The sequence below is a fragment of the Saccostrea echinata genome, unplaced genomic scaffold (genome assembly GCF_033153115.1).
Source record: "Saccostrea echinata isolate AGI-Se365-2 ecotype Australia unplaced genomic scaffold, CSIRO_AGI_Sech_v1 ptg000047l, whole genome shotgun sequence".
Lineage (NCBI taxonomy): Eukaryota > Metazoa > Mollusca > Bivalvia > Ostreida > Ostreidae > Saccostrea > Saccostrea echinata.
Genome location: NW_026889796.1, coordinates 911,390 through 927,696, shown reverse-complemented (window position 1 = coordinate 927,696; position 16,307 = coordinate 911,390). Strand labels below are relative to the sequence as shown.

The 16,307-nt window shown below is 32.3% G+C and overlaps 1 protein-coding gene across 1 annotated transcript; it reads left to right on the top strand.

The window, feature by feature from the left end:
• Nucleotides 1-3,101: 3,101 nt before the first annotated feature.
• Nucleotides 3,102-14,886, top strand: LOC133202860 (A disintegrin and metalloproteinase with thrombospondin motifs 9-like). The gene is made up of 6 exons (XM_061338733.1): nucleotides 3,102-3,168; nucleotides 3,321-3,569; nucleotides 11,352-11,623; nucleotides 11,917-12,087; nucleotides 14,256-14,409; nucleotides 14,803-14,886. The coding sequence occupies exons 1-6, from the start codon at nucleotides 3,102-3,104 to the stop codon at nucleotides 14,841-14,843; spliced, it is 954 nt and encodes a 317-aa protein (XP_061194717.1). The 3' UTR covers nucleotides 14,844-14,886.
• The last annotated feature ends 1,421 nt before the right edge of the window (nucleotides 14,887-16,307 follow it).

The following is a 16,307-nucleotide window of genomic DNA, read 5'->3' as shown; positions in this document are numbered from 1 at the left end:
ACAATTTATATGAAACACATCAGTCAACATTCGACCTAACAAAAGACTGTATTTGCAAATTTCAATTCATCGATCATGGAATTTGCTGAATGTTGCCTTTAAACGAGATTGTTGATTTCTTGTATCATCAACATTTTTATCAGTAGCCCGCCTCGTTTTAGAAATTGTTCGTACGCACAATATTCTAATGAGTATCGAATCAGCTTGGAGATATAAATCACATTTGCTGGTGATAATGGAATATTGCTACATAAATTAGGGAAGTTGGCGATAGACAAGTTGAAGCAATCACTTTTATCATAAAGTTTATAGCTGTAAGTTTGCCATATGATATATAAATCCATAAAGGTTCATTGCCATTAACTCGATATATAATCCTTCATAATAGAATCTATACAACATAATCCTTGATATTAGATTCTATACAACAACATAGCAAAATGAATCTTTTAGAATAAGAAACATGCATTTACACCCCTATAAAAATATTTAAAAAACCCAAACTTTTTTTCTTTTAGCTGTACTACATTGTCATTATTTTAAAATGGCAACATTCTGTTCATGCAATCTGAGTATGGGTTTCAGTCTCAAAGACTGATCTAATTTCATCATATGACTTATTCAACACCTTAAAAAGTGATCCTCCATGTCACTTTCCTGTAGCAGCGTTGCCTAAGTTGTGGCCTGCAGCAGGGAATGGTTTAGAAAAAAAATACAAAGCTATGAAAATAACAAAATATAGAGAAATAGTTGAGGATAACTTCCTTATGTTATTCAGAATATTTATAGCAAGAATTAATAATAAAAAATATTCAGCCTCAACGTTAGATGTACATTGTATTTGTCCCCCGCTTTCGCGAAAGCTCATGGAAATTTAATTTCATCGCCTGTCTCTCCGTCCGTCGGTCTGTCTGTCTGTCACAAAACCTTTAATCTTAGTCATAACTTTTGAATGAGAGAAAATGACCCTGACGTCAAAATATGACTCTTTCCAATTTCAACTTTTGTAATGCAGGCCCGTAGGAAGCAATTTCACTTTGAGGGGGCACAACCATATATTTTCAGTTTGGAGGGGGGCACTATCAACCACCAAAATTCCCTTAACAAGCAAAAAAAAATTTTAAAAAAGGGCCTTAGATTAATATTGAGGGGACACAAGCATTAAGTAGTTATGTTTATTATAGTATGCTATATGTCAGCAAAATTATTGGGGGAAGGCATGGCCCCCCGTGTCCCCCTCCCCCCCCCCCCGTTCCTAAGGTTATGTAATACATGTAACTTTTGAATGCGAGAGGATATGGCTTTCATATTTCTTGTGTGCAATAACTGTGAAAAGATCTCTCTGGATATACTTTACTGTTTTTGACCTTGATCTATTAAAGTTTTATCTACTTTTCAGATATTTTAACCTAGATTGTAGCTTTTGTACCTTTAAAGACATGGCTTTAACATTTTAACATGTGCTCTTTCCAGTTTTTTACTTCAATTTCTTGGAGTTTGATCTGCATTAAAAAATTGCAACAATCAACATTAATTGATATTCATAAAACAATATAAAAATTATATCATTTCGTACTAAAAAATTTCATAGGAAAATTACATAAACGAGATAATGATATATGTTATACTAGTAATGTATAAATTTGCATCTATTAAATGCTTCATTCACAGGGAACCGTCCTTTCTGCACTGTATCATAGATAAATATTTAGAGGGATTGTTATCAAATATTTGCATTTTAAGGTAAAGATAGTGAAGTGAATATCAAATACAATGCCGTTCCATTTATATTTTAAAACCAGTCAAAACCCATTAGCTAAAATAATGATAATCCAAATATTTTTATCCAGGGGATTTATACATGCATGAAAAAATAGATCGTTAAATCTTTTGAAAAAAAATCTTCGTTACCCCTTTAAAAATCTCTTGACCATCATTTATTTTCTTTTAGCTCTACTTAAACGTGTACACAAGGAAATAAATGATAAACCTAAAGGAATATATATATATATATATATATATATATATATATATATATATATATATATATATATATATATATATATATATATATATATATATATATATATATATATATGAATATATTGGAATTAAATTTCCTTTACCTGTAAAAACAAAACTTATATAATATCTAATTTTAAAGTGACAAATCAGTTTTACTTCCCTCTACCAACGTCTCTAAGAATTGGCGTTAAAACTTGTTTTCATCAAAGAATAATGCTTAGTAAATACTGTGGAATCATTTTAATTCGTGGGGGTCAATGTTCGTGGGCAAGCAAAATTTTACTTGTTCGTGGGGACGTAATTTCGTGGGTTACTCGTTTATACGGTAGATTCAATGAATCAATATGTTTACAGAATAAACGTTCGTGGGGATGTAAATTCGTGGGTAAGGGTGACCCACGAAATCCACGAACATTGGTCCCCCACGAACAATGATGATTCTACAGTATATAAATCAATGAAAATTATAAAAAAAAAATAGAGAAACATAGAGAAATAAATGAGGATATTTTATTTAATAAAGAATGCATGTAGCAAAAATCATTAATAAGTATATATTAGAAGCTCGATGAGCGGTTATACTTGTGAATAAAATCACCACAGTCAACATACATTCACATCATGAATTATTTCTGGAACATAATACTAATAATAATTAAGAAAATAAAGAATTTTCTACTGATAAGTCTCATAACAAAAATGTTACATTAGCAATATACTGTTATCGCTTATACGGCAAATAGATACATCTACTTGTAAGTACATTGTTCCATTTACTGGGAACTGTCCTTTCTGCACCGTACTAAAGACAATATTTGCGCTTTGAAGATAAAACAAAAATGAAAAGAATAACAAATATAATTGCCTTTACATTATTATTATTGAGAGCCCATTATTGACTTTTGCTTTCTAAAGTATCGATATATGTATAATGTAAAAATTTCGATCCAGGCAATGTATAGAAAAAAAAAGAAAGGAAGACCAGATTTGTTCATATTTATGCTATCTAAAGTATCGATATAACCCGAACATTTTTATCGAGGTAGTTTATATGAAAAAAAAAGACAGGAAAGGAAATGCATAAACTAAATTTGAAAGTAGTGTTTTACGTTATTCTTGGGATATTAAAAGTCTTGAAAGCAAGTGAGTGCGTATAGATATATTCATAGAACTACTTTTCCACAACCCAAAAATTTATTGGAACGTACATCAATAGATTACTTAATAAGTATTTTTAAGATTAATGCCTCAGTATAAGAAATTAATAATTTACAAATTCATATCTTTGATTTTAGGTGAAATTTCCTTACGACAGGTAAGAATGAGACTTGACCTCATTGAACCTGCATTAGCAATTTGGTCTGGATCTAATTACCCTTTGACATGGTGTGGTTTTCAGTGTCTACAAAACAGTAACTGTGTGTCTTTACTGTACAATTATACCAATAAGTCTTGTAAGCTTTTTCAAGTCATATACAGCGTGGAGGAAGGAGAAGATGACATTGTTAAGTATTTTATACTGGATAGAGGGAATAGCCGCTCGGGTAAGTAATAAAGAGCTTCTAAAATCACAAAAAAAACATTTTGAGAGTATTTCATAAATAATGCTGAAGGAGAATGGAATACTAAACTTATATATCAAAAATTGGCTGAATACTAGTATATGCCATCGTGTAATAACCAAATAGGACAGTCTGACTGATAGAAAGACAGGCTGCAAAACGGACAAACAAAGTCGAAAACTATACTCCCCTCCAGTTTTACTGGTAGGGGAGTCATACCTCTTTGATTGCCTTCATTCATATATTCACAATGAATAAAAAATAAAGATTGAGTAATTCACAAATATCCCTTTAAAACTTTTAAACATTATTTTGCCCATGTTGTTAACAGACGATTGAAAATAACACTAATGTGGAAATTAGTCTAAAGTGGTGATGTGAATTTCACCGGGATAGCCTAATCAAAAAATCATAAGTCGAGTACTCATTGAAATTATTTTTCTCACATTAGTTAAACTTTATGTCATTTTCAGACTGTTTGTACATTCAATATTTAAAAAAAATATCCTCATATACTATGTATTTCTCAATAAAAGTATTTACTAAGGAGAAATACCGTGTCGCCATTAAAATTATTTCTAAGGCATATTTTATCAAAATACACTATATTAAATACCACCAATGATTTATCTGTAACAAATTTATTATTAATGCACGGTACTTCTATCTGTAAACGACATTGTTAATGAATGTTTTTTAATCATTAAGATACATTGCTAGCATTTACTGTTATTATACTTTTGAAAAAAAGTTGGTATTAATTTATGTATTTTAATATAATTGTAGTGAAACTCATGTTTTACATATGAATGACGATTATAAGAAAATACTTTTAACATTGACATTGATGATACAAACACTCTACCCTTGAAACTTTGACTTTGAATTATTAATTTGTAAATTTGTAAAGACTGAACTTCAGGACTATGCTATTTATGTATCATAACATAGTAATATCTCATCTTTGCCGTGTCCATCACATCACAGGTACCCTTATGTCGAAGTTTTATACAATATTTTCGGACATTTCACCACCACCCCTCCTCGAGCTATATATATATATATATATATATATATATATATATATATATATATATATATATATATATATATATATATATATATATATATATATATAAAGCACTAAAAATGACCAACGACACGAACAATTATAATTGTCAAATTTTCGGGACAACCTGTCCCTTCCTCAGGACAAAGAAAAAAGTTAAGAAGTCATAAAAACAAAGGAAATAGAGAAGCAAAAACAACTAGCACTACTACTAAACTACCAAACACTAAATATTTACAATGTTACATGTTTAATTTGGAGTTTATTAACAGTTGTGAACAAAGAAATCCGGAGCGCTATGAATTGCGTCCGGTCTATCGGGTGTAGTCTGGTGAAGTGTGATTTACATAATTGAACGAATTAATTATCGCTAATTAATTACGGCCAACAGTAAATCGTACATTGTCTTATTCTCTCAAAATAGCGTAACTCTACATGATAAAAAGAAGTTTAAGAAAGATAATATGGAATGACAATTTTGAAATATGAATTTGGATATATTATAAATTTGGAAATCGGAAAAAAGAAATAAACAGAAATGTGAGCTGTAAATATTTGGGTAGATTGTTCCAGAATTACTAATACGAATTACACTATATAGAGAGAATGAACTTGTTTGTTACAATCCGAGATTGGGTCTAGTTCACGTTCATCCTGGTGAAGTCATTAAGTTTGTTAATACCATTAGGGCGGAATGACTTCAGCCTGTGCATCCAGAACTTTTCCTTGCCTTTTCTCTGCGCGTCTGTCCATCTTGGATTATGGTCAATAACCACTACTGTCATGTCCTCCCATTTGTGACCTTCAAGGTTGAAATGTTCCCCAACGGGTTCATTGAGTTTTTTGGTCCTAATGGTAGAACGGTGATTATTGACTCTCCTGCGGAGATCTCCTGTTTCACCAACATACTGTTTGGAGCAAACTTTGCAACTGATGAGATAAATGCAGTTGTCTGTTTGACAGGACAAATTCCCTAGTATTTTGTAGCTGCGGCCTGTAACGGGGCTGTTAAAACTGTCTGTGTCAGAGCTGTACTTACAGAGAAGACATCTTCTGTCAGAGCAAGTTTTAAAGCCCCCGTTAGGTAATGGATTGTCCAATCTGGTTCTTACTACCATGTCCTTCAGGTTCCTCGGGCGTCTGTATGCAGCCAATGGGGGCTCCTTAAAGACCTCTGCCATTCGTTTATTTGAGTGGAGAATTGGCAGATTCTTTTGAAGGATACCGCTGAGGTTCTTAAGGACGGGATGGTACCGTCCTTAAGAACCTCAGCGGTATTACCGTTAATTCGTATTAGTAATTCTGGAACAATCTACCCAAATATTTACAGCTCACATTTCTGTTTATTTCTTTTTTCCGATTTCCAAATTTATAATATATCCAAATTCATATTTCAAAATTGTCATTCCATATTATCTTTCTTAAATTTCTTTTTATCATGTAGAGTTACGCTATTTTGAGAGAATAAGACAATGTACGATTTACTGTTGGCCGTAATTAATTAGCGATAATTAATTCGTTCAATTATGTAAATCACACTTCACCAGACTACACCCGATAGACCGGACGCAATTCATAGCGCTCCGGATTTCTTTGTTCACAACTGTTAATAAACTCCAAATTAAACATGTAACATTGTAAATATTTAGTGTTCGGTAGTTTAGTAGTAGTGCTAGTTGTTTTTGCTTCTCTATTTCCTTTGTTTTTATGACTTCTTAACTTTTTTCTTTGTCCTGAGGAAGGGACAGGTTGTCCCGAAAATTTGACAATTATAATTGTTCGTGTCGTTGGTCATTTTTAGTGCTTTATATAAATTTCCATCCGTGACCTTGTATCTACTTAGTAGATCCGACAATTAGGATATGCAGTGTTGTTGGTTTTTAGTGCTTTATATATATATATATATATATATATATATATATATATATATATATATATATATATATATATATATATATATATATATATATATATATATATATATATATATATATATATATATATATATATATATATTACATATATCTTTAATTCTGTTAATTGGAATCTCGTCTCAAATTTGATATTAATCTTTATAAAGAATTGCCAATCATAGGTAATGAAAGGTTATATTTATTTAATAAAAAGTGATTGAACGTTGTTTTAAATATTTTATCCATTTCATGTGAAGATCAAAGGGTATTAACATAGAAATCCTATTGTGAAGCCAAATAAATCGCATTAAAATTGCTTTTAATATCTATCTGATTTTTATCCCCTGATTTTTATATCTCAATATTTATACTATTGGAGAATATCGATAGATACATGTAAACCATGTATATACTGGGCTACTAATGCACTTTTCCATGGCATACAATTTACAAAAATAAATCAATTTAACGAGAGCTCTTTTTTTTCATTTTAAACTTTGAACTCGAAATAGCAACCTAACAACAAAACTTTATGATACACGTGACGCGTCAACTTTTTCCATCGTCATGCAATTTATCGTTGTTAATGTAGCAATAAACCATTATCACCTGCATATGGAGTTTATTTCTCCGAGTTGATTCGAAACGAACGAGCATACTCTGCGTAAGAACAATTTCTAAAATAAATCAAGCTATTGACAAACAAATTGATGATACAAGGATATCAACAGTCCCGTTTAAAGTCAACATTTCGCAAAAAAATCTATGGTCGATAAAATTATGTAGTTAGCACATACAACCTATCATTACGTCTAGTGTTGATTAACGTTTTTCATACAAATTATATGATTTAGCAAATTATTTTCACATTGAACTGTCTACGGATTTTTAAGTATGCTTGATCAAGAAGCACACGGTGGGCGTGGCCGGTCGACAGGGGATGCTAACTCCTCCTTGGCACTTAATCTCACCTCTGATGTTTTTAGAGGTCAGTGTTTGCTCTTCGCCCAATTTGCATTGTTCTAATGGACTTTATAGCTTGATTACTGTTCGTTGTCTTCATATTTCACTAAACAAAAATTCGTTGATTTGTACAATTGTCTTTCAAATATAAGCAGGCAATATTTACCATATGAATATATCAGTGTTCCAGAACAAGTTTGTTTTTTAAATCAAAGCATTGCTCTTCATATCTTATGCAAATGACGTCTGTTTTCAGTACCATCATTTGCATTTAAAAAATATACAGACTTCATGATTTGAATAATGTCAAATCAGATGGTCTTATATGTTAGATTTGGCCAAGCTTTTGAGTCTCAAGCTCAGGAATACATGTAAAAGACTACATATTTTCAAGATTTGTTACCGAACAGTCATGTTCCAATGGGTTTAAGGATAAGTTGAGGGGGAATAAATCCAGGAATGTCATCATTTCTCTAAAACCAATCAAATCTGAAAATAAATACGTTCATAATACAATATATATATTATTTACAATTTAAAACAATAATTTTTTGCCTTTAAAGTTGATTTTTCTTTGATTCTGAACCCTGCAATTGCATGAAACCTAATACTTCCAAGAATTGAACGAAAATTTGTGTGAGCCAGTGCAAAAATCCTTTAAATCAATAATTTTAATTATTCCGTTTTTGTGTCACTTTGTCTCTTTAAATGTGTTAAACAAAGGTTCGGTCTTAAAATTATTTATTTGAATCTATGAAAATATTACTGAACAATATGGATAACAATTTTATACTCAGAAGTATTTTTTATATATAGTTACATTGGTAGCATCAAATATTATTATAAGCAAAGTTTATCTATTAAGTCAAAAGTCTTAAAAATATTATTACAGTATAGTCAACGGGGGAAAATAGTCTATGTACTCAATATCAGAATATATTGAAGCTATTTGGATTTTTATTTCAAATGTAACAATGGTGGCTCAACTAGGATATATGGATAGGTAGTGCCGGTAAATATTTTCATGGTTGAAGAATTAATGTGCAAAGAATATGAGGAAATTTGGAAAAATTTTATGTACCGAAAGATTGTGGACATGTATACAGGTGGACAGGTTGACAGGTCGACAGGATGAAAAGATTGTTTGGTTGACAGGTCGACAGGTAGACGAGTCGACAGGTTGACAGGTCGACGAGTCGACTGGTTGACAGGTAGACGAATCGACAGGTTGATAGGTCGACGGGTTGACAGGTTGACAGATTGTTTGCTTGACAGGTCTACATGTATTCAAGAAGAGTCGACGGGTAGACGAGTCAACGGGTTGCCAGGTCGACAGGTTGACGAATCGACGGGTTGACAGGTTGACAGATTGTTTGCTTGACAGACCTACATGTATTCAAGAAGAGTCGACGAGTAGACGAGTGGACGGGTCGACAGGTTGACAGGTCGACGGATTATAATCTCCAGTTGGTTTGAGCACTAACCCTAAATCTTTCCGTTGGGTTCGAGGAAGAACCCTAATCTTTCCGATTGACACGAGGACTAACCCTATAATCTCGGGAGATTTCGAGAATTAACCCTTATCCATCAGGTGTGTTCGAGGATTAACCCTAAACTCGGGTGGGATCGATCAATCGAGTGGTTTTACAAGACTTACCATAATGTATTGTGTTTGTTCGCAGCAAGACAAAGCTTATTAGTTCGAGAGGATGTTATGAGGGTAAAAAGAATACCGAGAGGTGGTCAACTTTCGACCTGTCAACTTTTGTTTTGAGTTATAAAGGAAACCGAACGGGTATCAACTGTTCACTTTTGTATTAAGCGAAGATAGTGTCCCAATTTGGTGTCAACTGTCGGCCTGTCGACCTTTGTTGTGATAGATAAGATTTAGCAATGTGGTGTCGACCTGTCGACCTTTATTTTGAGGGATTAGAGTTTAGGTGTCAACTGTCGACCTTCGTGAAGACGATACAGGTTAAGTGTCAAATTTTCAACCATTTAGGAAAAAACTCTTCTTGTTGACTATTTTTTTTTCTTGTGGACTATATGACGTAATAAGGCAAAACACTCACTTTTTGTGTTATAAAGGGAATTATTTCTTTCCTTGTTTTAAATTTGAATCAGTTTTACGGATCTATTTTTCCGTGTACCCTAGTTGAACCACATTTATGGTCATTTATGAAATGTGTTTTTAGAAAGAAATAAATGTTAATACTTTTATTTTGAATATTAATCCAAACAACATTATACAATTATTGTTGTTTTTTGTTATATAATTAAATGATAAAACTCGGTAAGCAAATCTTCCATCTTTCCTGATTGTTTACATTTGTTGAATGCCTAAAAAACGAACTGATAAAAGCCAGATGAAATAAACAACCAGTTGTATTATTTCAGAATTTCTTCACCTATTTCTGGTGTGATGTAGAAAAAGTAAATAAAATCTTCATTTGAAAGTCGGTTGCGGTTTCATGACCACACATGTTTCAATTTAGAAGTTCTAGGTCAAATTTTGGTCCAACGTGGAAAAAAATATAAATGTTCACTTGAAGGTCTTGTGCAGGTGAATGTAACGTAGAAAGATTTCTACAATGTTGGAACTAAACCAATCAGAGAGTTATGGATCATTAAATCATATGAAAATAAAAAGTAACTGTTTATGTATACTTTTGTTTATTTTAGTTGACAAAACTAATGACGGGCATACACTTGGGAATTTATTTTTATTCTTACAAAACTAAATTAAAATACAAATGTATTTTTAAGTTCTGAGAACATATTCTTTAAAGGGTATGATAAAACCCGTAAACTGCAAAAGTTAAGATTATTTAATTTTTGCAATATAAACTATTTACATTTAATTATATTTATTCATTTAAAGGGAGAAATCATGTATAAGATATTATTATTCTGACTTTAATTCAGACTAATTCACAGTAAATGAAATAATTTATTATATGAGAAAATTCCTATCTTTGTGATTGGATGAAATCGGCTTGTCCACAATATTCTCGAAAATTCTTTCTATATTGGACAAAAAAACCTGGGGACTTCCAGTTTGATATTTTGGTAATGATCATTCTTGTTCTCCGATAAAATCCTGCGTCTCTCTCTCTCTGCATACGACTAGAACTGCTATAGACGTAAACAACCATGAAGGATGGTGACGTTTGCTTAAGAGTTTGTATTATTCAATCATTGAATCATATTATAAACAATTATTGTTGTGTTTGTTAGGTCATTACGATAATTACAACCCTCAAAATACCCCTTAGTTTCGATGAATATTTTACACCTCATGAAGAAAATAAATCACCTCAAAACAGAATGTTTGCAGCATTATACAAAGGTGATTTTTAGGGAGCAAGAAAAGGCACTTAGTAACTTAATATAACTGAGCAAATTTTGTTTGTTTTAAATCGTGAACAAATACTGCTTAGGGGAAATAATCCGCAGTACTAATGTCAGTTTTACTTGCTCTCTCCCCTTAAAGTAGAGAATTAAAAAGAAACATGGAATATTTCATGTTTTCAGATTTTTATGTACATATCATAGACCTAATCAAAAAGTGGCATTTCACCTCAAAGACATTATACATTTATGCATATTGGTATCTTAATATAACCTAACCTTGATCATTATGTTTTACATTTTTAGTAATAGTTATGATATTCCTGTATCCGATAAATGTCTTAATTTCAATTGGCAGAAAAATGTTAGAAAACTTTTTTTTTGAAAAATGTCTTTTTTATAGCTTTTAACATCAAGTTAGATTAAATTTTGTAAGTTAATACCATATTTCTTATTTCCCTGCTGCAGTACCAGAGTCTTGTAAAGATGTCGCCACTTGCTCAGGAACAACGACAGATGGCGAGTACTGGATATATCCTCAAGCAACGAACAGAAAAAGAGTGAAGATATATTGTAACAACATGGCATCTAATCCAAATGAATACATAACTTTGAAGAACCCAAATTCCTTCATTGACCACGATCAATCAAACTGGCCAATCATGTGGCAGCAGTGTCAGTCTAGTTACATACCACCTTTGAAGAGGGTAGATTTCCAGAAAGTTGGAATACAAATTCAGGTACATGAAGAAAATAATGGTCTGCTGCCGCCACTGATAATTGTCGCACAACATATTCATAACTAAATTCTTAAATTAAAAAAAAAAAACTTTTAAAAGTTCCGATGTATAAGGAATATATGACAGTGAGTATTTCCTTTAAAATCAAAAAATAAAACTATTAAAACAATCTGAATTGTACAACTCTGCAAACTTTGGCTTTACAACAGTCCTCAAATCCGCAGATATTTTATGGTATACATTTTACATGTACCAGTGAAAATCAATTAAGTACACATTTTCTTTTTACATAGAATATGGAAGTGAATGGGATGGACTACTCTTTTGCATTGTTAACTGGCACGCCTACGATATCATACGGGAGGATAAGAGACTGCAATGGTGAATCCTTTCGGAGCCCCTGTCCACACTTCGCAAGTGCAACCATCAATACTAAAGGAACCGGACTGGTTATTGATCCCTCTGTAAGATTTTGTTTTCAAAATTATTATAAAAAACATTCTGATTGTACAAAAAAGTACTCTGAAGTTGATATTAAAAAGATGCTTGTCTCTATATGACAATATCTATGTAGTGTTTGGAGATCAGGTCTTCCAGCAAGCTGTTGGAATTCCCATTTGTACCAATTGCTCCCCCTTATTAGCATACCTATTTTTGTATTCATATGAAGCATAATTTAGTCAAAATCTTCTACATGAGAAGAAGAAAACATTTGTTGTGTCTTCAACTCGACATTTAGATATATCGGCGACGTATTATCAATAAATATTGTCGACTCGAGATATCCCAGTAAGCTTGAAATAAAAGATACCATAAAGTCTGATACATCTGTTTTATATTTGGATATTTTACTAGAAAAAGACTATAATGGTAACCTAACAACAAAGCTTTATGATAAACGTGATTACTTCAATTTTTTCAATCGTCAACTCCCCTACTTATGTGGTAATATACCCTTGTCACCTGCATATGGGGTTTTTGTCTCCCAGTTAATTCGATACGCAAGAGCATGCTCTACGTATGAACAATTTCTAATACGAGCAAGCTTTTGACAAAAGACAAACAAGTTTATGAAACAAGGTTATCAACAGTCTCGTTTGAAGTCATCATTCCGCAAGTTCTATGGTCGACACAATGATATTGTCAGCAAAAATAATCCATCGTTAAGTCAAATGCTGACTGACGTTTTTCATTCTAATTGCTAGGCCTTTATTTACACACTGAATTGTCTACGGATTTTTCCGTTTTTCCCCGTTTCATGACAAGGAGCACATGGCGGGTGTGACCAGTCAGCGGGGGATGTTCACTCCTCCATGGCACCTGATCCCACCTCTGATGTTTTTGGAGGTCCGTGTTTGCTCTGCTCACCTTTTGTATTGTTTAAATGGACTTTGAGCTTGAATACTGTTCTTTATCTCCATGTTTCCTTTCAAACAACCTAACAAAGTAATATAAATTCAAATTATAAAAAAGAAATAACTTGAATTGTTTAAATGTTTTCTTATTAAAATCTCACGTAACAGTAAACAAAGTGAAAAGTCAAGGTCTCTATATTTATTTCTTCCCCACAGTACAATTATGGCTAACGTGGGTTTTTTTCAAGAACTTTGTTAAATGTAAACATCATTTCCTTGAAATTATTCTGCAAGTATTGTTATTTTTTTTATTTCGTGTTCGATATATTTATGCATAATTTTATTCACAAAAAGTGAATTGGATTCCGCAAAAGGCATAGCCTATTTCTATATTTAGCCCCGATATATGTGAAAAAATCCTCGCCTTAACTTCAAATACATTGCTGATGATCAAATCAGTATCTTCAATAGATTGATTGATTGTATGTTGCTTAACGTCCCTCTCGAGAATTTTTCACTAATATGGAGACACCACCACTTGCTGGTGGAGAGCTGCAAATTTTGTCCTATGCTCGGCACTTACGGCCATTGAGCAGTGAGGGGTCTTTTTCATGCCAGCACCTACTGCGAGACGGGACCTCGGTTTATACGGTCTCATCCGAAGGACCGGTCTCCACGTCCCACAGTGGGATTCGAACATGCGACGTAAGGATCAACTCCTTACTTCGCGACTCTTCAATAGAAGATGAAAGATAATATAAGCAAAGATCTGTGCAAAACTTGGATTTTTGTCCGCAAAAGCAATTTTGATATTTTTTATAAGTCTGTTCTTTAAGACAATGTTTCCTGTAAACGATATACATGTCATTCTTGTTAAGAATTCGGATTTTTATATATTACACGTCAAAACATGTGTTGTTTATATCTTTATCAGGAATTATTTTTTTTTACAAATATATTGAGTAAAACACCGTGATGATAATGGAAGAATAAAATAAGAGGTAAAAATTTCAAGACTTTACGAAAAAATATTTTATCAACTTCATGTCAGGTTTAAAGAATTTGTTGTCCAGAATTTTGAAACGACATCCAACATGGCACAAATGCTTCTTGTTACAAGAGTGCCAACTGTTGTTTTCTAATTATAAAAAATCGGAAATAAATTACTTATGTGCATCAAGCTCTCTGTAAATATGGATTCAGATACAGAAATTCCTTTACTTTACATTTATGTAATTTCAAACGTTATGTATGATAATCGATGTCCGTATTTTCAGCTGACCTGGGGAGTTATTGATGGCAGTTACCCAGAGATGAGATATTTTCAAAAATCAACAGATGATTCCGAGATATCTTTTACCTGTTCAGGGTGGTGTTCTACATGTGGACCAAAACCAGGGCCCGTTGTATTTCAAGTATCAAACGAATTCAGTGAGCCATTTTTCGTATATCAATATTTATGTATACTGTATACAGGGAAAATTTTGCCCTCGTTTTATTTTCGCCCCTTTCCCCCTACTCTCAGGTGGGCGAATTTAAAACGGAGCGAAATCAAAGAACACAGTTTAATTTCTTAAACACTGACTGGGCGAATTTAAAATGGCCCAAAATTGTTTGCAAGTTTGAAAGGGTGAAAATAACCTTGTATTCAGTATACAAATTATATTGAAGTCTTTAGCTTAAGCATGTTAAGTATGGAATTCAATCTCTATGTCGTTATATAGTTATCATACAAGATTACCGAAGAATTCACGTGGATATTTGATTTTTTTAATTCATTGGTCAGAGCGATTTATAATAACTGTTTTTTATTCTTTTTTTCAGTATCAGCTGCGGATGCACAAGCATTGATCTGCCATAACTAACCTATCTCTCTATCCCTAAAATCAGTTTAATCTCAAAGTAACGTATTTAATATAGAAAAGTCTATAAATTTTAATGCTTTTCCTACATTTCATTTAAAAATTTACAAATATTTTTTTACTTTTCATGTTAAACTTACACCTATTATAGCTTTTTGAAATAAATATAAACAGAATGTTTTATCTTGTTCCCTCGCCGATGAAGCCTGCACCATTCATTCTTTTTCGAGGCAAGTTTTACATGCAAATGGAATTTAATTTTATTTTTACACAATTATTTCACTTAAATTCTTACCTTCCTGGTTTTTTAGTATAAGAGGGGCCTAGACACATGTACACTTCCATTGTCGTTTCAGTTACAATTTTGATTTTATCTATTTATTTTCGAGATAACTGCAGGTAAATGATTTGAAAAATTAAGTCTTAATTTTCAATGACAACGGCATTTTTTACAACCTTACACCAAATACCTGTGTTTGTAAACATGGGCTTTAGGACACGCAACGTACCTTACCCACTGATAATTTTTCAAGATATTCTTAATTTAAGATTATAGTCCCATCAGATGTTCGTAGACAAAATATCAGCATGCATTACCAGGGGATTTGAAAAGATATCGATTGATGAAAATTCTTGTATAATTCAAAGAAAAATATACAAAAATTACGAAACATATATTCTAGATGTTTTGTTTATCTAAACTTGTTTTAGAAGAAGTGTACAACAGCATATATAGATATTAAAATGTAGCACACAGTTCCTTTAAGTATTGGAACTCTTCAACTCCAGTGAAAAAGGCAATAAAGTTCAAACTACGTTGCGTATGTCCTTAAGCTCGTTTACTTACATTTGCTGTTATTGCTATTATTTACGTTTTAACTACACTCATCATTAAATATGAACTGAAAGCGCTGGTTTGTTGGTTTTGCTTTCTTACACACAAGCACTCTGAAATAGATACATGTATTAAAAAGATACTTGAGTCTTTGTAATTTTTTGGAGATCTGGTCTTCCAACAGTCTGTAGGAATTTCCATAGGTACATGAACCAATTGCGCCCCTTTATTAGCAAACCTATTTTTGTATTCATGTGTAGCAGAATTTATTCAAAACCATACATGAGAAGAGGACACGTGCTGTGACCTTCAACTCGACATTTAGATATTTCGACACGTATTATCAATTAACAATAGTTAATTTCCATTCGTATGTCCACTCAATATATCCCAGTGAACTTGAATAAAAGATACCAGTGTCTGACACATCTTATTTTACTAAAAAAAAAAAAGACGCTAATAGTAACCTAACAACAAAACTTGATGCTAAACGTGATGACTTCAATTTTTCAATCGTCAACTTTATTAATTTATGTTGCAATATACCCTTATCACCTGCATATGAGGCTTATATCTCCCAGTTGATTCGATACGCAAGAGCATGCTCCACGTACCAACAATTTCTAAAACGA